General features: G+C 32.1%; 1 protein-coding gene across 1 annotated transcript; it reads right to left on the minus strand.

Moving 5' to 3' along the window:
- Window positions 1–6: 6 nt before the first annotated feature.
- On the minus strand, window positions 7–22,219 carry LOC148606685 (protein pelota-like). The gene is made up of 12 exons (XM_088544837.1): window positions 22,072–22,219; window positions 17,772–17,864; window positions 16,479–16,629; window positions 15,859–15,949; window positions 13,727–13,890; window positions 12,601–12,661; window positions 11,432–11,472; window positions 9,643–9,763; window positions 8,442–8,562; window positions 7,309–7,380; window positions 4,994–5,100; window positions 7–2,577 (listed from the first exon to the last, which is right to left on the minus strand). The coding sequence occupies exons 1-12, from the start codon at window positions 22,110–22,112 to the stop codon at window positions 2,495–2,497; spliced, it is 1,146 nt and encodes a 381-aa protein (XP_088400963.1). The 5' UTR covers window positions 22,113–22,219; the 3' UTR covers window positions 7–2,494.
- Window positions 22,220–22,738: the final 519 nt, after the last annotated feature.

Here is a 22,738-nt window from a genome sequence, read left to right on the forward strand (position 1 = left end):
GCGGACTAAAAATCTATTATTTATTATCAATAATTTAATATTAAAACAATAACAAAGTATACCAACCAAGTAACTTTATCTGTTACTATGACAACATGTAATTGTATCTGTTATCATGGCAACAATTAGCACGTTTTAGATAGTTTGTAAAAGAAGAAAATCTACTGGGTCTCTTCAATCTGAAATTATCAAATTGAATTTCTGATAAAATACTGCTCACAGGGAAATTCAGATTAAATACTGCTCACATGAAATTTAAAATAAAATACTGCTCGCAGGGAAATTTCAGATGAAATACTGCTCACAGGGAAATTTCAGATGGTATACTGCTCACAAGAAATAGCAGATGGTAGTGTCATAACATTAACTTACAGAAGAGATCATAAAGATTGCAGTAAATAGGAAAACAATTCATTTACAATACAAATGCCACTGAAGGGAAATGCTTTAGACAAGAAGAAGACGAATTGTACTACATATGCGTAACAGGTCAGCTGAGCAGCTATTTAAAGAAAAAAAAAACAGTTAAAAGGAAAGGTGACAAAATCTTATGAATTTCAACATAATTCACCAACTACAGAAAGAGTAAAAATTATTTTACCAGCTCATTTCTCCCAGAATATTGCCTTCATATGGTGTTATGGAAATTATAAATTACTGTTCATATGGAAATTCAGATGAAATACTGCTGACATGAACTTTAAGTTTGCAGTAAAAAAGAAAACCAATACAAATGCCACTGGGAGAAAATGCTTTAAATAGAGACAAGAAGAAGAGGAGCTGCACTATATGTGTCTAAAAGATCAGCTGAACAGCTATTAAAAGAAAAAAAACAGTTAAAAGGAAATGTAAGAAGATCTTATGACTATTTCTTTTTATAACGAATTCAGATGCCGATCCATAGATTTATAAAAAAGGGGTTCTATGCTATTATTAAAATGGTGCATTTGTTGCATTGCACCATATCTGTTCCTTCCATCATTTTTGCCCAAATTTTGCATATAATTAACAAATTTTTTTTTTAAAAATGGGTTCTCACCACGAAACCCAGGTTAACCCAATGGTACTGCTACTGACTTTGTCACAAACCATTGGTTTTAATTTCTGTAATTTTGAAACTCTTTGGTCACTAACAACCCAATGAATTCCACAAACACAGACACACTCTCCCTTTGACAAACTCTTCCATGGATTAGCTCACATACACAACAAACTCACATCTTACAGTGAGCTTTCTAATAAATATATTTTAGTACAACAATAGTTTCATAAAAGTGGTAATTTTACACAGGTTTTTGCTGTATGAAAGGGTAATTTTATTTTCACAAAATGTAATTTTTGAGATCTTAAAATTTACTACGTATACAAATATGAGGAATAACTCTAAATTTTAAGGTTAAAAAAAAATTTCGTTTTTATTTTCAGTTTCTGACATTTACCACGAATAGCAAAAACAAAAACAAAAAAACAAACAAAAACATACACATTTATACAATACAAGTTAAGAAGATAAAAATCATTCTCAGTCTTTTTAACTAACAAAAAAGTTAACAAAGAAGAAATAATTTAGACATACATCTGTGTTAGAAATCAGGAATGATTTTATGAGGTCTACAAACAAAGCAGAAATTGAAAAAAATCCAGATTTTAATAGGTAACCTACAGTAAACCTACAATTTTCAAAAGAATCATAAAAAAACAAACATATTAATTAGAACTTACTTCAATTTTTACAAATGAACAGATGTATCATGGAATAAGAAATGTAATTTGTGCTCTTTTGCCCACTGGAAAATTACAAAAACTAGTAAACTGAAAAAAAGTAGTAAATTTGTATGATTTCATTTTGTATTGTATTTATTTTACCGTTTTCAGTCATTGACAGACATTGACTTTAAGGAAATCGATCCACCAAAGTTGATTAAAGGATACCCTTACTCTCACTCCAAGCAATTATATGGTAAAAAAATAAAGTCATCAAATAGGGAGCTGATGTCCCTTCTGCCTTAAATAAAGTACAACAATATGGCATTCACATATCAAGCTTTTGCTAAAATGTAGAATCGCTAGTATGATAAGCAGTTGTAGAGAAAACTGAAATGCAGAAATTGTGGAGGGATAAACACCATGATAACTATATACCTCCTGCAGAGAGGGGGGAGGAGATTATAATGAGCGCTTCATCTAACACACCCTTGCACACTAAGAGATCCACACCTCATAGTGAATCTGTTCCACTGATCAACCCTTGTACACAGAGATATCCTCACTGTATGGGGAATCTCTTCCACTAATGCACCCTTACACACAGAAAGGTCGACACTGCATGAGGAATCTCTTCCACTAATTCATCCTTGCACACAGAGAGATCCACACTGCACAGGGAACTAATTTACTTATGCACCACAACTATGGGCAGCTCCGTCAAGCTATCAGTATTGCACAGGAACCCTGGATGTTAGGGAATAGACAGTTTGTAATTATGTATTCATGTTCAGCCTTCGTCCTCAGAATCTGAATCTTCATCATGAATTGGAAATCTCAAGATAGCAGCAACACCAGATAATTGTCCTAATTCTGAAAAAAAAAAACCAGAAATAATTTGAATATCGAGAATTCTGTAAGTCTAGTAAAACCAATATCAGTTCTTATTATATAGATAGCAGTGTTTTATCAAATGTTCCCAGTTCAATAAATTTCGATAATTCACACTGTGAAATAAATTCAGTAATTTAATTCTAGGACTTTCTTCAGCAAAGCGTCATATTTCTTTTATCAATTTGCCAATCACAAAATTTAAAATTCATGTTGTAAATATTGATAAAATATGAAGAAAATCTATATAATAAATAGGATAATCAATTGGTTATTGTGAATAATCAAAATATGATCACTTGAACCAAGAACATGTTCTTCAGCACTCGTGATAATATTTTGGTTATTCACTCTTTCCAATTAATTATCATATTATGAATTTATCAGGCTGACAAACAATATGGACATTGTTGGGAAAATCTAACAAAAATATACAGTTAAAAAATCACATCAAATCTGAATTTAATTAGCAAAAGAAAATCAGGTCCGCTATATAATGCAGACAAGATTCCAGGGGTTCAAATAATTGGTGGTTCCAGGTCCAGGACTCTCAATTTTGACTCAGGACCTCTAAAATTTCATTTACCTAGGTCTTGGGCCTTCTACCCTTTTCATTTATTAAAAAACTTTTGGTTTTACTAAAGTGGACCATTGAGTCATAAGATTGAAATTGCAGAATCCATGATTACAATTGCAATCAAGATGGAATGAAAAGTACAATATATTGGCAGGCAACAAATCAGAGATCAGGACCTTCCACACTTAAAATTTGAACCCCCATGACTCTTAATAAAACTTAAACAAGTCTTATTCATAGGAAGGATACGTACAAAAAACCATTCTGACAAGTATGGAAGACCCATCATTCCTGAAGTTAATCAAACACTTGTCAACACTGAACTAAATTTATTTTAATTTCAAACTCTAAAATGTTGAGGTTAACTGTGAAGAGATTTATTTTTCCAGATTTCAAAATAGTAAATTATTCAAAGGTTTTATAGTTTTTGTCATGTGTAGAGAAGATTGATTTATTAAAATAAAAAAATACATTTTCAAGTACTATTTTTTTCATACTAATTTGCCAACTGTGAATACAAATTAAGACACTATATTGTTTTTCTTTTTGTATCTGCTTACATTTTTTTAAATTTGCAACTGGTGAAGAAAGGTTGCATTCATGAAGGGTTATACTCATAGGAGAATAAAACAGTAATATGACAAGAATACATGCAGTCAAAACAAAGGCATACCCTCACTTAACATACTGAGTAGATATCAGAAAGCAACCAAAATCACTTACTTTGCCTCATCAATATGAAACCACACACCAAATTTGAAATTAATACATCATTTGGGAGCAGAGATTTTTGTAGCAGAAATTTTCTCTATCTTTCCACAGAGTAAAAAATGGCAAAATTCCACATTTATATTGGACACCATCCAAAATTATGTACAATGTATGCCCCATCTTAATGAATTGAAATAAATCCATCCATTGGGGAGCCAAGATAATTATAACGAAATTCCGACGGACACAGGGAATGGCAGATGGACAAGGTGATTCTACCCACTCCTTGAGTGGTAGTATAATAAACTTGTTAAACTATAAATTGTTGATTTTAAAAGAAAATTTTTCAACTAAGTGATATATAATGAAAAACAAAGATATTTCAATTCACATGTATGGAATGATTAACTCCTAAAATAAAGTATATTCCAAGAGTTTTAACAGTTCATATACATTTAAAACTTATGAAGTTCAAATGATAAACTTGAATGTTTCATGTGAATGCATTTACTATGGTTTTATTTCTTTTCTGTAAAAAGAAGTACTTTTTCAAAGGATACTGATTTATCTCCCTTCATTAGTTTTAAACAGATATGAACTGTTTTTGAGTTGCATTTAATTGTGAAACATTTTTTCCACAGTGACCTGATTTAAAAAGAGGAGGGTTGTGATCACGTCAAATTACTTACACCCCAATGGCTTTTTTTGCGCCTGTCCGAAGTCAGGAATTTCTGGCCTCTGTATGTAATTTTACGTGTTTACTTTGAGTTAACTGTTATGATGCTGGATTATAAAGAAGCAACCATTTTGCTGTATCTGGGTGTAATGTTTTTGGGCCAGCTGCAGACTGTCCTGTGGTATGTGGGTTTCCTTATCATCATTGAAGACACATGGGTGGCCTTGAGCTGCCATATTTCTTCCCAGTGGGGTTGTTGTCTCTTTTAACATATTCACCATATCCATTCTCGTTATATAACCTTACAAAACCCAGAACCCAACACTCTTGTCAAATCCAACAATCCATTATAATATTTCATTTCTTCAACAAAATGATTTGGAAATAATTTACACATATCTCCTCAAGCTTTATATGCCTTAATTTATACTTACGTTCACCGGAAACATGAAGACTAGAGAATACTTTGACATCGCCACCATTCTCTTTTACCGAGTCAACTATCCTTATGTATCTCTTTCTCTTCTGTACATCTTGAGCCCTGTTGAATAGATTTATATAAAACTTAATCAATCAGAAATATATTGTGAACTATTAATATAATGGAAACAAAATGTTTGTAGTTCAATTTAATAGTTGGTAATGACAATTTTCTCTTTGATATTGTCTTTTAACTGTCTACAAGTACCTTTTACAATTTCATAGGTAGAAATAAAACTAGAAATATTGTAATCAAGCTCACAAAGAGAATACCTCCACTTCAAATGAAGTAAAATACCATAAATTGTGATATTTTAGTCAAAGTATGATTTTGGTGTCTCTCTTAAAAAAGCCAAAAATTAAACAAACCAAAATATAACATATGCAACATTCAGGTAGCCATTATATATCAGTGTTCAGACTGCCATTATATATATCATTAATTTGACTCGTATTTTGAAAACTCAGTTTAAAAAAATTATTTTAACAAAAAAAAAGTATAGAAAACGAAAGTGACTAAGGTTTTTAACCTAGTATTATATTTCAACTAATTATCTTTAATGTCTTGGACACCTTTTTAGCTAAAATATAGTCAATACTAGTTAATTTATCGGTTTTTGATTGTAACAAGCAACTCACAGCCATATGTCCCTTGCCACCACAAAAACAAAGTTGGGAGTTAAAGGTTCCATAACATCTGTAAAATTTGCCAAATCAAAATGGTGACACAATATGATTAACTACAAACGCTGAATATCAATCATACAAACTTTGAAAGAAATCTGTCACACGGTTTCCTAGGGTCCAAAAGTGTAACTAGGATGACAGATTAAAACATTGATAATAAGAGTCAGATTTGTTAAGTCACAGGTGCTGATTATCTACTTGAATGTTCATCAACCATGGAATCAAAACAACTGGATAACTGTGAGTAGGAGACAAAAGATATCTAATGTTAATGCAGCAATTAAATTGACCCTTAGTAGCATTAGATTCTTTTTTAGGATAATTTAGAATAATTTCATTCCACTGTGAAGAAAACGCATAATGAAACAATCTGAATGCACCAAAATTAAACAATCACATTTTGACAGAAAACTGCAAAAATATCCCAATTTACAGTATATACTGGTAGCCCATAAATTCAATTTTCTCCCTTTGGAGTCCTCAAATAGTAACTATTTTCCTTGACACACCTCTACTTATGATGCCCAACCTTCCCACAAAATTTCATTACATTAAATGGATTAATTTAAGAAAAGGTGCACTTAAGATGTTTAAAACCCAGAATTTGGATTTTCTCCCTTTGGAGTCCTCTGACAATAACTATATTCCTTCATGCAAATCTACATATGATGCCCAACTTTCCTACAAATTTTCATAAAAATCCCTTGAGCAGTTGAGGAGGACTTGTGCTAACAAGAAATTTGAACAGAGTTAGACAGACGGGGTGATACCTATATATCCCTAGAATTTTGCAGCGGAAAATGGAAAAAATCAGAAGCATGCATGTCAAACACCCACCGTACTGACAATATAATTTCACTCAAGGATGCTTTCCCTACTTGAAAAGACTGCTATTTGAACTCTGCATCACTGGATTTGTTCAGAAAATTTTCAATAAAATATTTTTAAAAATGTTTTTTACAGAGTTATCTGCCCTTTAAATGTCCATTTTAGTGCATTTTAATAAAATTATAACTCATTTAACCAAAAATGATAAGAAAAATCTAGTCATTTTTTCCTTGATTCTTATGGTGCAAATAGTCAAATTAAACTTTCAAAATGGTGTTTTCTTCATACCATATTTCATTCACTAACGGATTCTTTAAGAACTAACACTTAATATGGTACCTTCAAATGAGTAGGAGGGCCTAAAACCAAGAATTTATTTCAAGTTGGCCTAAGATCCATCCTGATTACAGGTCAAAATACATTCAATCCTTTTTTCATTCATTTTAAACCCATAAATCCTAATGAAAAAATTATCTTCTTAAGTATTGAAGCTGATGGAGAGTGCTTCAGTTCCAATTTACTGCGATCTTGGGCAAAAGAAAACTTTTTTTATAATATTAGTGACATTTTTTCTTGGAAAGTGAATACACAAAAATTGAGATACTTGCATATCTTTTCATAGAAACCTTAAATTAGTTAACAGAAGGTAGAATTCTGCTGTTCAGTTTCTTTAGAACTAAACAAATTAAAAAATCCCATTACAGTGCTGGTGTACAGACTGTCAGACAGTAAACAATTTGCCATGATAAGTTACCTGAACAACTCATCTGATATCAACAGCACTTCTACAGCCTGTAAATCTGCAGCTTTCTCCACATGTTTCACACTGGAAGAAAAAAGAAAATAAAAGAAAACGATTTGTTTAGTTGTGTATATATCTCTTTGTATTGTGTTTTGTATATCTTCTGTGCATTTCCGCTCCTCAATACTTCCCTATCTATTCCTCTACATTTTCAATACATATTATTCATTAAACCTGTACTTATTGCTTGTGCCTTAAAATTTTGTTAAATTAAGGAGAAAAATAAATCCTAGTTGGTTAAAACTGAAAAGGCATTATTATTTTAAAAATATTCTTATAATCAACTTCCTCCTCTTACAGGTTACACCTGCCTCATATTATGTGCACGTATAAACAGAAATAGTGTTCATTCCAAAGAATCGTCTGAATATAGCTGAAATATTGCTGCTCGGACGTTAAACCCCAACAAACAAACATTCCAAAGAACAGTATTTCATTCAAGATGTTTAGGAGCAATAATTAAGAATTTTATAAATAACAGTGTTCTAAATTTAATTTAAAGTTTCAAGTTTTTAAATAGCACAGTGCTTACTGGCATATCACAGCTCTTATGGCCTTCCTCCAAAATTATAGAACAGTGCTAAGAAATCATAGAGCTGTAAAGTACAGCACTATAATGGTCTGGGAAGAACACTGAACAATACTCCCATTTTATCGTTAAAAAACAGGTGTTACTGTCCCAAATCCATACAGTAACACAAACAATGATAACTAAATGAAAAAGGATGAACAATTAATTCTTGTTTAATTTTCAATAATTACATAAATGTATATCATTTTTTAAAAATATCGTGAGATTTTCCATCAATTTTATGTCAGATTTTTAATAACTAGCAGGAGAAGATCCAGACACTTTGAAAAGGTGGGGTGCCAGCCATGGTTCCTCAGAAAAAGGGAGCTGCTGGGACATTACTTGCCATTTTTTGACACAAGAAAATGACAAATTTTCTATTAAAAAGAGGGGAAGCCAACCCCCTGTATCCCCCCTATGGATTCACCACTAACTAGATCACAACTCTATTCCTACTATCAAAACAATCCAAATCTCCAAGAAAATACAAAGATAAATTAAGAGTAAAAAGTACCCATAAAATGCTCTATCTGGATCATTCATCAGCATGGCATAAAATTCATCAAGGGCTTTAACTTCTGCTGAGGCTTTGGTGTCAGCAAGCTTTGGTGCTAAACTTGGGTCTTGTAATACTTCTGGAAAAAGAAGAAATTAGATGTCTAAAGCATCTTTATATAAATGTTGTCAGCAGTGTATAGTGATATAATTGTTGTCAGCAGTGTATAGTGGAACCTATTAATGTGAAATCTGATTCTTATTTCAACCTTTTTATTGCTTTGTAACCTTTTCTATTCAAAGCTTTTCTTTCCTAACAAAATTTTTCCCATTATCTTTGCCTTAGGAACATAACAATTGTTAACTTTGAAGGTTCATTACTATTGTAGTTAAAGAACCTCAGCACGCTCACATACCCCACGCGTCCCCATGTTGGATACTAATGTAAATTTTTGGGCAGAGAAATACATGTAAAAGGACCCCGTTAAAAAAAGAATAAGAGTGTTTTTTAGGCTTTAGACCTTTAACTTCTACCTAACTTCTGTTACTCAGAATGGTAATTCAAAACTCCACACTGTGAAATCTTTAAGTTTTAGTTAATCTAAAGTAAATATTGTAGCGAAACGCAACATAAACTTGACCTATAACTTATCATGATGAATTTATATACCAAAAATCATGTCATAATCTGCAAGCATTTAGGAAAAAATAGTCCGAAAAAAATGTTATTTCTGTGAATTTAGGTAAGTTCAAGGCCCATAATTTGGGTAAAAATCATTGGAGCAGAACCAACTGCAGCCTAGTCTTGTAACTTATCATGGTGAATTTAAATACTAAAAATCATGTCAATGTCTGCAAGCATTTAGAAAAAAAGTCTGGAAAACTGTTATTTCTGTGAATTTTGTTAAGTTCAAGGCCCGTAATTTCGATGAAAATCATCAGAGTGGAACGAAACGTAACCTTGACCTATAACTTATCATGTTGATCTAATATATCAAAAATCATGTCAATATCTGCAAGCATCAAGGAAAAAAGTCCAGAAAACTGAAGATGGACTGACGGATGGATGGACGGGTCAAAAACATTATACCCTTGATGATAAAGGTTACAGTAACAAATTTTACCATGTAATGGCAAAAACTGAAGAATATCTATGACACTGATGTATGAAATATTAAATCATTTATTACTGTACTCTAATGGCTATATTTTTTGCTCACCTTTTAACGAGTGTTTAAAACCAGATGATGAATGGGCTAAGACAAACTTTGATTTGTTATCTGTTAATACTTTCCAATCCATCTTAATTGCCATTGTAAACATGTATTCAGCAAACTGGTCCTAAGGATAAAACAATTTATGACAATTTGTTTTGAACATTCAGTACATACCTAGCCAGCCTTCTGACTTTGATATAGCTCTTCAGGATGAATAGATATCATTTATGACTATCTTAACGTTAAAAATTTTACCTATCCATCAACTTTTCAAATTTAAATGTCCGTGTCTAAAACAGGTGTGATTATAAAGCAAATAAAAAAGAAAAATCAAAAATAAAAATATCTTGAAAAAAAAAAGAGATAAGTAACAGTAAATTATGGATTTGAAAAAGCTAAATTCTGTTTAAAAGCAGGAGAAAATCATTTCGTACAGGTTTTCCAAGGCAATATTTAATAGTAGAAATATTGGTATAATACAGGGCAGAATTCTTCTTTAAAGAGAGCTATTATTATAATCACTAAAAAGCCTTGCTAGATTTGTATTGAAAATGGTACTAGTTCAATTCAATTGCCATATAAATGTACAAATAACATCTTCAAACACAATCCCAATTCAACTGTGTTAGTTTTTTTTATTCAATACTTCTCCCAGAATTGTGTATGAAGTTGATGACTAATGGGATTGGTTTGTGTATGAAGTTCATGACTAATGAGATTGGTTTGTGTATGAAGTTCATGACTAATGAGATTGGTTTGTGTATGAAGTTCATGACTAATGAGATTGGTTTGTGTATAAAGTTGATGACTAATGAGATTGGTTTGTGTATGAAGTTGATGACTAATGAGATTGGTTTGTGTATGAAGTTGATGAGATTGGTTTGTGTATGAAGTTCATGACTAATGAGATTGGTTTGTGTATGAAGTTGATGACTAATGAGATTGGTTTGTGTATGAAGTTGATGACTAATGAGATTGGTTTGTGTATGAAGTTGATGACTAATGAGATTGGTTTGTGTATGAAGTTGATGACTAATGAGATTGGTTTGTGTATGAAGTTGATGACTAATGAGATTGGTTTGTGTATGAAGTTGATGACTAATGAGATTGGTTTGTGTATGAAGTTGATGACTAATGAGATTGGTTTGTGTATGAAGTTGATGAGATTGGTTTGCAAAGCTTTATTTGATCACTCATGTAGCATTCAATTTTTGTAAAAGTCTGAAAAAAATATACAAATATTTAATTTTTGTTTAGTGATTTCATTTTTTGTTTTTTTTTCATGCTCTTTTTCATTTACTTGAATGCACTAGATTTGTTGTACATGATATATTTTTTGTGTTTTTTGTTTTGTTTAATTTAAAGATAAACTATTTACATATCAAAGACTAATATTAAGTTCTTTTGCAATGAAATTTTAAATTATTTTCATTAATTAAAAATTAAAATCCAAAATATGTCGATGATTTGTTTACCTAGAATTTACCTCCAAAGGCCAAGCCTGTTTCTCCACAGAAAAAAATAATTTTAAAAAATTATGCAATATTCACAAAAACACAATTTGCCCAAGCTTTTTTTGTTCCCAATTGGTTTATTTTCTTCCCGATCAAACAAGATAGGTTATTCTTGAAAAAGAGTTACAGAATCACAATTTGATGTCAATTTTGAGGTTAATTATAAATAGAACTTTTCACATGGATTCAGATTGAGATATTTTCTAGTCCCACACCATACTCCTGGAACTGAAAAAAATCAATTTAAGTCCTAATTCTGTAAAATACAATGTACATACCTTTACAAATCCAGGACTGGCAATAAGAATACACTTCACAACTGAAAAACATTTATAAATTAAAATTAAATACAATCACAGTAGCTACCGGTAATTGAAATATTAGAATCACTTAAACAGTCTTTCAAAATGTGTATTATTGTTTTTATACTGAGCTTTTGGATTCAAATGGGATATAGTATATGGACAATAACAGTGCACTGACTTGACATAAAACTGACATATGGATGAGGCTTAGAACTGCTGGAAAATTGAGGCTGTGCAGAGAGTTTTCACTGATTTGAGCCTAACTTGCACATCAGTTTTTGTGAAGTTAGTGTACTGTTATTTACTTTGAACTGCAACAAAATTTTAAGCTAAAAAGATGTTTTAAGCAAGGAAAATAACTTTTTTATTCTAAGCGTACAACAACCTGGCAACTTCAAAACAATGTGACATTCAGTTAGTGACCGTATATCACTTGTAAATATATGGTCAATGCATTTTGACTGCTCAAAAAGAACAGTTGCAGTATAAATACAATTCCAAAGTAAAAAAATACCTTCTATAAGTGCTGTATTTAATTATTTAATGGTATATTTTAGGGAATGTTGAGCGGTGAAAGACAACTATAAGACGATCAACTTTCTATACGTTTAGTTTCTAGACGTTCCATACAAAATATCTTATTGTGTAAAAATACTGATGAAAAATTACAGATATCTAGTCTGAAAATGATAAAAATGTTAAGAAAAGCATAAAATAGAAGATTTTGCATTGTGTTTCAGCGTTTTGATTTCCCGGAAGCAAACAATTGAATGTAGATCTGTCCTCAGATTTCAATACGATCTGCATTGGAAATTCTGAAACGGAAACTGAAACTAGAATGAGACTTAGAAACAATATGGGCAACACACCCTTGCCCCAGTAATAATTTTACGACCATATTTCTAAATAATGGGTTCTTAATCAATATAATAAAAGAGGCAGACCGTCTTTAACAGATTAGGTTCTTCTTCTGTAATACACTCCATATTTGTCATTGTGATGACCATAGAACTTTTTAGTAACATCCTAGAGGCAACAATCCTTGATCCAGTAGGTTTTGTGTAAGTTGCTGAGCCCTATGTGCACGCTTACAAAAAGGTAATAAATTTAGAGAACATCTATGATTGATGAAGCATACTTACTATCAAAATTCACATGTCTCAATACAGCTTGTATAATCTGATCGTAGAATTTGGTCAAACCCTGGAAAAGACATTAATTCCACTTCATAAAAACATACATTTTATTTGGAATTATAACTGAATGTATTTTCAGTCCAAAATATTTGTGAATAAAAATACTTGAACATGTAGATGAATACTTGAATTTTAATTTGAAGCTATAGTATCTCTAACCAAATTGAATTCCTGTTGTGTGTTTTCCAACGGGAGTCTCTTAGAAGTTAATTATGCATTCACTTTTTGTCCTTAAATTTCTGCATACCATTAAGTTACTAATCTGTCTATATACCCATAACTGTTTGTTTTTTCAAAACTAGTTCTATTTCAAAACCTATATATTTATGGATTATTTTGAATTTCTGACCAATTTCTGTAAAATAACCAACTTTAAGGTCGTTAACCACAAAGCATTAGCTGTCCCAAAGTTGGTTATGCAGACGTAACTTAGTCAAAAATTAAAAACAATCCTTTTTAATCAATTTCTCATCAACTCCAGTCAAAATTAAGACTTGTTCCTTCATGAAAGCCTGATTTAGATAGGAATTATTTGATTTGTAGACTGCAGACCAATTGATGTTAACGACGTCACAGTACAAAGTTAAGTCCAAGGAAAATAACCAATCTTGCCAAGATAAATAACCAACATAAGCTAGACTTTGCCCCTTACGGGACAAATACTCCCCACAATTTGTAGAACACTGTACATTTGGGGATCGATGAGGACACACCATTCATAATGGACACGATATTTATGGTGGACAGACTACACACTTTTGACACACAATTTGCTGTAATTTCTAAAACACTTAACTCCAAACAGCAATTAGTACTACCGTTTGTTGAAAACACAATAGCAGAATATGACTAATTCCTGACAATATGAACATCTCCATATGGTAGTCTAATAAACTGCACTGATATCTATTAAGACCTTAGTATATATCTGCAAATTATCAAAAAACCTAGCTCCATTGGTATTTTTTCTCCAGTGTAAAGCTTATGGGAAATGAAAACATGTATGTGGAAACACAGACAGACATCAACTTGCAGATATAGTTTCCAATGCATCAATATATTTTAAGCATACTTTATCATGTTGAGCACACATTCCTTTTCGTTTCCTGGGAATAGTTGTTTCTATTTTGGCCCTTAACAATGTCATGTTGGATGTTATCAAACAAACATGAGCAAGACCCTCCTGCATGACCACCGCTGCCAAGTCTGCATGTTGAGTGGGGTCACAGGCCATTTCTGTAATTAGAAAATATTCACGTTTTAAATTAAAACAAATGTAATGAAAGTTACTGAATGAAAACTTTAGGACCATAGTGAAAAAAAAGAGTAGACAGGAAAGCAAGAAACAAGCTTATTATTTTTTGGCCTAACTATAAGTAGCTCAAATAAAATCACTGTTATAGAAAACATTGTACAACCAATGGAAAATCGTAAAAGTTCATGGCTACTCACTTTAACAGTATCTAAGTACATGTATGTTTATGATAAGGACCTTTACTATGTTAAGATTTGCAGTAATTACTTTTCATGGAGTACATTGTATACAAAGAAACAAGTTGGTTCATAAAAACATACCTATCCTGTCTGTAGTTAACAAATACATACCCAGTGTAACATATCCTGCCTTTGGTTCACACTAACATACCTATCCTGCCTTTGGTTCACAGAAACATACCTATCATGTCTGTAGTTAACAAATACATACCCAGTGTAACATATGCTGCCTTTGGTTCACAGAAACATACCTATCATGTCTATGGCACACACAAAAAAAAACCTAACCTGTCTATGGTTCACAGAAACAAACATATCCTGTCTATGGTTCACAAAAACACACCTATCCTGTCTATGGCAATCAAAAACACACCTTTCCTGTCTTTGGCACACAGAATAATACCTATCCTCAGGTGTCAAGATTAACTTTTTGAGGCCAGTAGCCACTTGGGCTACTAAACTATAAAATCAATTAGCCCCAAAAAAATTTGGTAGACCAGACTTTTTCAGACAAAATTTTGGTATGTAAAAATACTTGTTTGAAGGTATGAACTATTTGTTCATTGTTGAAGACTCTCATGCAACATCAAGATGCAGAACAGGAATAAAAGCCCTGTTCCTTGATAATTTTTTATTTTTTTCACTGTATCGTGTGCTTTGTTGTCACACACATTCACTCATTCACTCCACAGCCATGGAAAACCATAAAAAGTGCAGTTGAAGTTAAAAATATGCTTTTTTTTGGGGGGGGATAATATATCTCTTTCAATGAATTAACAAATTCAACAAATTCATATAATTTCAAAACTTTATTACATGAAACAGTCGACTGTTTGAATATTCTAGAAACAGAATCCACCTCTAAATCACTATCACACTCTGACATGTCTGACTCATAACTGCTATCCTCCTCTTCATATCCTCACTCACTTCTTCACTTTCTTCCTGATTCTCTCCTACCTCTATGTCTTCTTCTATCTCTATCTCTTTCTACCTGACTCTCTCCAGCTGCCTGTTTCTCTCCTATCTCTATCTCTTCTTCTATCTGACTCTCTCCTATCTCTCTCTCTCTTTCTACCTGACTCTCTCCTTCTCCCTGTCCCCCTTCCTCACTCTCAGTAGCCAACTCTTCTCCTCTTCCCTCCTTCCCTTCCTTATCATCATAAATGACAATTTTTTAACCCCAGAAATAAAATTCCACATTTTACGAAATACCAGATGTGGAAATTAATAAGCAATTCTAAATAAGAAACCGACATCGGTTATGAACGATTTCCATATTAGAACTGGTTACCGATAAAATTTAACTAGGGATGCTACGTTTCCGATCAAATGGTAGCCAGTTAAAACTCCAACCGCAACATTTTTTTACAATAATTTTTTTTGCAATTCACCAGCTCGGCTACTGAAATAGAAAAAATGGTCGCCTAGGCACATTTCTGGTCACCATTGGCAAGTGGGCGACCGTTAATCTTTTCTATGGATCCTGCGTACGGCAAACAAAAACAGAAACATACCTATCTTGTGTATGGTTCACAGAAATATACCATCCTGCCTATGGTTCACAGAAACATACCCATCATGTCTATGGTTTACAGAAACATACCTATCATGTCTAAGGTTCACAGAAACATACCTATCATGTCTATGGTTCACAGAAACATACTTTACAAAACTTACCCATCATGTATATGTTACACAGAGACTTACCTATCCTGTCTATTGCCACACTATCCCATTCATGTTTCCCAAGAGTAAATTTTCTGTTCAATTCAAGATCTAAAGTGTGGTATGCTCCCATCTATAATATATATACTGACATTTAAATTAAATTCAGTAGATTTGTTTTCACAATATTATACTGATAGAGGTTTTCAATACCAGTATTTCCTGCAAGGCTAGAATTAGAATGATTTGATTGAAAAAGTGTAATGAAAGATATATTTGAAGAGCTAAATTTGACAATGACTTTTCAAGTAATCCAAGACAAGTAAATATGTACTTCTTTATGTTCCTCAACTTCAAGTAAAAAATTTGTACAGAGATAGTTTTTGCATGATAAATGTTTTCTTCCATCAAAATGACTGTCTTCTTGTATAAGTTGAAAGATACTATTTTTTTGGTACTACAGTTAAATTTTGAACGAGTACAACCAGATCATGTTTTAAAATTAATTGTTCAAAGAATTGTTGTTGTCATGTATATTTGGTTTAGTTTTTACTGTCAGAGTTATACAAATGTAGCCTGCGTGCAAATTCTCTACATCTCTGATTTAAAGTGATTACATATACTTTGTACAATTGAGCAGTCAATAAAACAACAATACTTACCTTGACATATTGATTTTCCTGTATGTTTCTTCCTTTTACTCTCAAAACACAACCTTGGGTATCAAAATCAATTGTTTCAACCTGAATGGTAAGAGTTGTCCGCACTTTGTTGACACTAACACTTCCTGTGGCAGATTCATTTTGAACTTTCCTGCGAAGCAAAAACCATTTTTCCAAATTTCAACTTAATTGAAAAGAATAGTGACAAAGATTCTAATGGTTAGTTTGTTTTTGTTCTATTTGTGATAAAAATATCAAAAACAGTGAAAACTGTCTAAACCAGATGTCTTGTTTAAGGAGGTAGACCTAGGGTAAGGGACATAATTCTTGAAATCGGTGATATGTTGGTATCATATTCTATTTCACCAAAGCCTATTAATCTTTCATTTGAAACAGAATGAAATCAGTCCAAGTTACTTCGATACTTATATGAGATTGATGTAAAATGCTGAAAACAAACGTTCAACTGATTTGAAAAGAGTTAAGTCCCTTACTCTCGATCTACCTCTTTAAGCAGGCTTTTGGATTATTCAGGGCTTGGTTCAGATATGTTTTACTGTATTAAAATCAATGCATCTATAATTTACAGATCACAGTACACCACAAAATCAGCAAATTTATCAGATGGTCACTGAAATAAAAAAATGCATTTACATATACAGTATGCAGATAATCAACTACCTGTATTAAATATAATACAGTTGGTTGGAAAATAAGACATTGTTATTGATTGTAGTTTTACATCCTCTAACAGATACATGTATTTCATACAAATACATGTATATTTTAGGCTGAAAACATTTAAGTAAATTGAAAAGATGCTGCATTGTACTAATCTAACATGCTGAGCAAAATTTATATGTGTCAGCTAAAATCAGGAAGAGCCCACGACTGCCACAAGTAGGCTTGTCATCCCATTTGGATTTTTAATGTTCTGCATGCTTGGCAGAGAAGAAGTTAATGCCAATTTTAAAGTCTTTGGTAAAACAAGGAAATGAACTAATTAATTGATGGATCTTAGGCATGCAAAATATCATGAGCAGTGATTTCCTCAGGCCATGTAGCATCACATCGCCCTGGAACTATATTTTTTTATGTGGATGCAAGATGCTATATTGATATTCAGGAGTTACCAGATGCTATCTGCAAATCAAAGGGAGATACTGATGAGGTCACAGAGGTAGTCCAAAATATTGTGATTTTTTTTGTATCTGTTCTAACAACTGTATTGGATAATAGTTGAAAGTGTGAAGATGTAGTTGTTGATTTTGTATTTCTTATGCATTTGCAAACCTAATTGTGGTAGATCTAAGAGTGTCTCCCACTGCTACCAAATTGTAAGCATGCCACATGTCTTCTGGTTCTTCGGCAATCAGTTCAACAGACCTGAAATGAACAGGAAAGTAGCAATTCTAAACAAACAATGTATGACAAATGAAAATCTTTCAAAAATAAAAGTAAAAATATATGCACAAGTTGTCTCGTGAAGTAATTTAATTATATTTTAAAGCCAAATATGTATGGTTTGTGCATTTCTCTTAGTGTGAAGCCAGATTTAGCTACATGTACAAATGTACATGTATTTAAACACCTTTGTTTCTGGATCATACATGTATGCAGAGTGTTCTTGTCACCATCTTTCAACATTATTCACCACTGAATACATAGGAAAGCATATATATCGAGCATTTGGGAACAAAAAAGGTTGTAGTTTTGGATGTATTGTGCTCTTTAATTCATTTAGTTACTTTGCTATCTGAAACATACAAGTAGCACAAATTTTCCAAGACACTGCAACCTTTACCTTTTTAATTTGGATATTAACAAGTTTTCTTGGGGTTAAATCGATGTACATGTACCAGCATACAAAAAGTTGGTTTATTTGCAGTACAGCAGTGTACCACACTCCAAAAACTTTTTACATAACTTTCCAGAAAAAATCTTGCATGCCAGTTTGATTCCAGTTGAACAAGATTTTTTCCCTGTACGCTGATACTATCTTCAATGCAAATATCTTATTTTTCATTGAATTTTCAATCATTTAAACATGCTGACATTTCCATTTCCTCACATCAAAAGTAGGCTGGATTTTGCATTATATTTTACCTTTTCTCATTAAGTGTAAGTGTTAGTAAGAAGCAGGCAAAACAGAAAAAATCAGAAACATGCATATTAAAACCCCACTGATCTGACAATAAAATATCACTCAAGGATAACTTTCCCATTTGAAAAGACTATTATTTAATCTTTGCATCACTGGCTTTGCTCAAAATTTTTTTAATAAAATGATAGAAAAATGAGGTTTTTGACAGTTATCTGCCCTTGAAATGTTGACGTTCAGTGCATTTCAATGGAATTGTAACTCAATGGGTCAGCATGATAGGAAAATCTTGTCTGTTTTCCTTGATTCTGATGTTGAAAATAGTCAAATTAAACTATCAAAATGGTGGGTTTTTTCATAACATGTTTCACCCACTGCCTGATTCTTACAGACACTGACACTTTACAATCAAAGACAGGTATTTTGATCCAGATCTTATTTTATCATAAGACACTATGGATGTAATAGCTGTTTTTGACTGGATCTAATGCTAAAAAAAACATACATGTAGCCACAATGCTCTTCCAATTCTTGTTGTGTGGAAATGTCAACAAACAGGGAACATCAAGTAAAAATTATTTTGAGTGTTAAATAGTACAGTACAGGCAAACTTTAAATACAGAATTTACTTTTGGTCTCAGAAAATAGACATATTTAAATAATACTCTGCAGTGACCAAACAATCTTAAATATTAAGGGTTTTTTCCTTTCTGGAAGACTAGGATCAGAAAAACTACATGTCTGCTATCTTTCCATTCATACCATATTCTCCTGTGTATTCCCATACTTTTTTTCAACTTTTTCTTTGTTCCATGAGTGGAGTGTACAGTATACCCCAAAATTTTCTTGATTTTTTCTGGAGATATTTCTTGAATCAGAACTAAAAACATCATGCCATTTTGCATTTTTGAGAACAGTTTTATTTTAAATAAAATAAAATTTTACTGTTACATGCATCTAATTCATTTTATCCATCAATGCCATTTTCTTACATTTCACGGTTTGTTCAAAAAACCATGATTAGCTTCTTATTCTTCTCTCAGAACATACTGTCATCATAACCTCTTCACCTGTGTACAGTGGAGCGACAAATACAAAATAACGAGAGTGCCAACCTCGGCCCATTGTCATTTAATTACCAAATAACAAAAGATCAATTATAAAGGTCAAAACATGTGTCAATAATCTTTAAATCTGCTTGGTGAATTGTTTCCAGTTGTCAAATATTAATAAACAAGCTTGACAAATTAAAACATTATTTCTTATTGAGTGTTCTAGTTGACACTAATTTGCATATGAACAGAAAATGTAAACATTTTAGCTGGATCCAATACATCGCAATATTGGCTTGCAAATGCAGAGAAACATGAAAAAATACTTTTATTGGAAAGAATGAAATGATATGTATTTCAGAGAATTCAACAGAATCCTCTCATCTCAATGTCGACTTTTGCTGGTGATTTTTCCTCATTTCCCAATACACGTTTTAAACAGAAACTAGATTTTTTCATTGATCTCCCTTACCAATGAGGGTTACTGTGTGTGTGGTAAACACAAGTGTGCAGAATACACAGGAGAATATGGTAAGTAACAAGCTTTGCTTACTCTTATCACATGTAATATCTCATACACAGGGCTCACGCTAATGGCATTTCAGGCAAAATAGTTTCCATGGAGTCATTCACTTTGCCTTCAGATGACACCAAAAGCAAAGTGATGTCACCCTCTCATTTTCAGACATCACCCATGATCAGGACTGTACTCCACCTTTTAGCGGTATTTTGACCAGACAAAAATGGCGCCCGTTCGAGAAAATGAATTGTAAAATTTTTCGAAATCTATCGAATTATCAGTTACAAGCAAGTATTTTAATCAGCTTTTTGTTTCAAACATTTAAGACAGGATATGGAATGAACATTCTTCACTTCAGCTTACGATAATTCATGTTATACTGTTCACATTTCGTTACGAAACATGCAAATTTGTTGTGCAGGTTTTTTGGACTTAAGTTAAATTTACATGTATCTCAATTGATAATTTGGTAGAAAAGCTGAAGGGTTTCTTTTGATCTTCATGTTTCATAACAGAAAACTTAATTCTCCATTTCAACGGAATATTTCTTAAGCTTGAAATGACTTTGTACCGACCGCTACAATATGTGTCAATAAAGTTCCAGTCTTGATTTGTCAATAATAAATTTTTAACATGATTACTGATACTCTTGGTCAACTTATATCAAGAGACTGGGTATTTTGAACATAAAATCATTATGGAGGAAGTGGGATCAGGGGGGAAAACAGAACTAAATGGAAATTCCAACAGAATGTCACTGCCTGAAACTTTCTATTCCTGTGCTGCCAAAAAAGACAGAATCGATAGGACAATACATTGCAAGAAGCTTTGCTTTATCATATACTAATTTTGCTGTAATAAATTTGGTAAGGGGTGGAGGTATAGATTAGAAATTCAATTTCATGAATACACATGTATGATACATGATAAAGAGGAGGATCTTAGGATCAGAGGAAATGAAACAACTACTGCCTATGGTTTTGAATAGGAGTTAGGGAATCACTCTTGCACATTCACATGGTCACATGACGAGACTTATAAACGGGCTTTTCCTTGTAAAGAGAACCTATTGTAGCTCCTTGGCAGACTGTGTTACAAAAGCTACAGCAAACGTGTATAGGAGAGTTCACCAATCTCATTAGTGATATCATATTCACTAATTTGCATATCATCAACTGCCAAATTGGTTGGCAAATAAACGACTAAATAAACAATTGACAATTTCACAATTAGAATCCCAATTTTCAAAACTTTACAACTTTGTTATTTAACATCCAATTTTTGTTCTGTAAAATGTTTCATTTAGATAAAATAATTTATATTATGTATGTGAATGCATAACTCTTTTACTTGAAAAATAAATTTGTAGTGATATTTATATATCGACCTCTATTTTTATATAAAATTTAAATTAAAATCTTATGTACATATAGTCTAATTACTGAATATTTATTTAAAAATTCCATGGATAAAAAGAATTTTATTAGCAATGTTGGGAACCAAAACAATTTTTCAATTATTTTTAAAAATGAAAAGTTATGATGATTTAAAGTTGATACCCTATGCCACTCAATGGATTCTTTGCCAACCAAACCAAATCACAGGTAAGTGATGACATCACGAAGAACTCTCCTACATTATTCATTGCAGCTAACTATAAACAAAGTAGATTTTGTACCTCCTTTAAATTTTAACTGAATTTTCTCTTTTTTTTTTTTTGTTTTCATGCTGAATACAATACAAAATCTAAATATAAATGAGTAAGTATACAATGTAACTAAAATGTTCAATCTCAAATACTCAATGAAATTTTGTAACCGTCGCCACGTACTGACTACTATATGGTGTGAAGTTGATACAAATTGGTAATGATTTAATGTTTTTTCAACGCAATCGAAAGTACAGAAAAGAACAACATACCCAGCGCCATATTTGTCAATATTTTTGTAGACGAGTTTCATTTTGATTAGTCGATTATCTTTCAAAACATGTGTGTTTTTGACAGCTGAGTTTGCGGGAAGTTGAGAAATCCGCTGGCTGTGCAGTATTTGAGTACGTTATTTCTATTGGTTGAATCAAACCATTTTAACCAATTAAAATAGAGCTTTCAAACGATGAAAAACTCTCTACTTTATTCGTACCTTTACATCCCCGTACCTCAATTGATTCTAATCGTGTAAACAAATAATCGATTGTAACCAGGCGTGAGTGCATATACTTAGATAGTAAGCACTATCAAAATTACACCGGAAACAAATTTGAATTTTAGTTTTGGTAAACTTACCTTATGCCATTCTTATATATTATCTAACTCGGTTTGCACTTCTGCAGCAAAAGCAATACAAACAAAATTGAAAAATCCAAGAGTTGGCACCCAGATTTATTTATGAAGGCTTTCAAAGTAACAAGACCAACTATCAGAAACATCTTAATGCCAGCACTAGTACCAGAATTAAGCAGTCGATCCATCAGTAAGAACAACCACATATGGCATATAAATTCATTCAGGTATATTGCGGCAAAGCTATGGAACGAGCAAGCCCAAAACACTTTAGAACCCAGACTTCTTTCAATCAATTTAAGACTC

Source organism: Perna viridis, chromosome 9, assembly GCF_037379345.1.
Source record: "Perna viridis isolate PV_CMFRI_1.1 ecotype Kerala chromosome 9, ASM3737934v1, whole genome shotgun sequence".
NCBI classification, from domain to species: domain Eukaryota; kingdom Metazoa; phylum Mollusca; class Bivalvia; order Mytilida; family Mytilidae; genus Perna; species Perna viridis.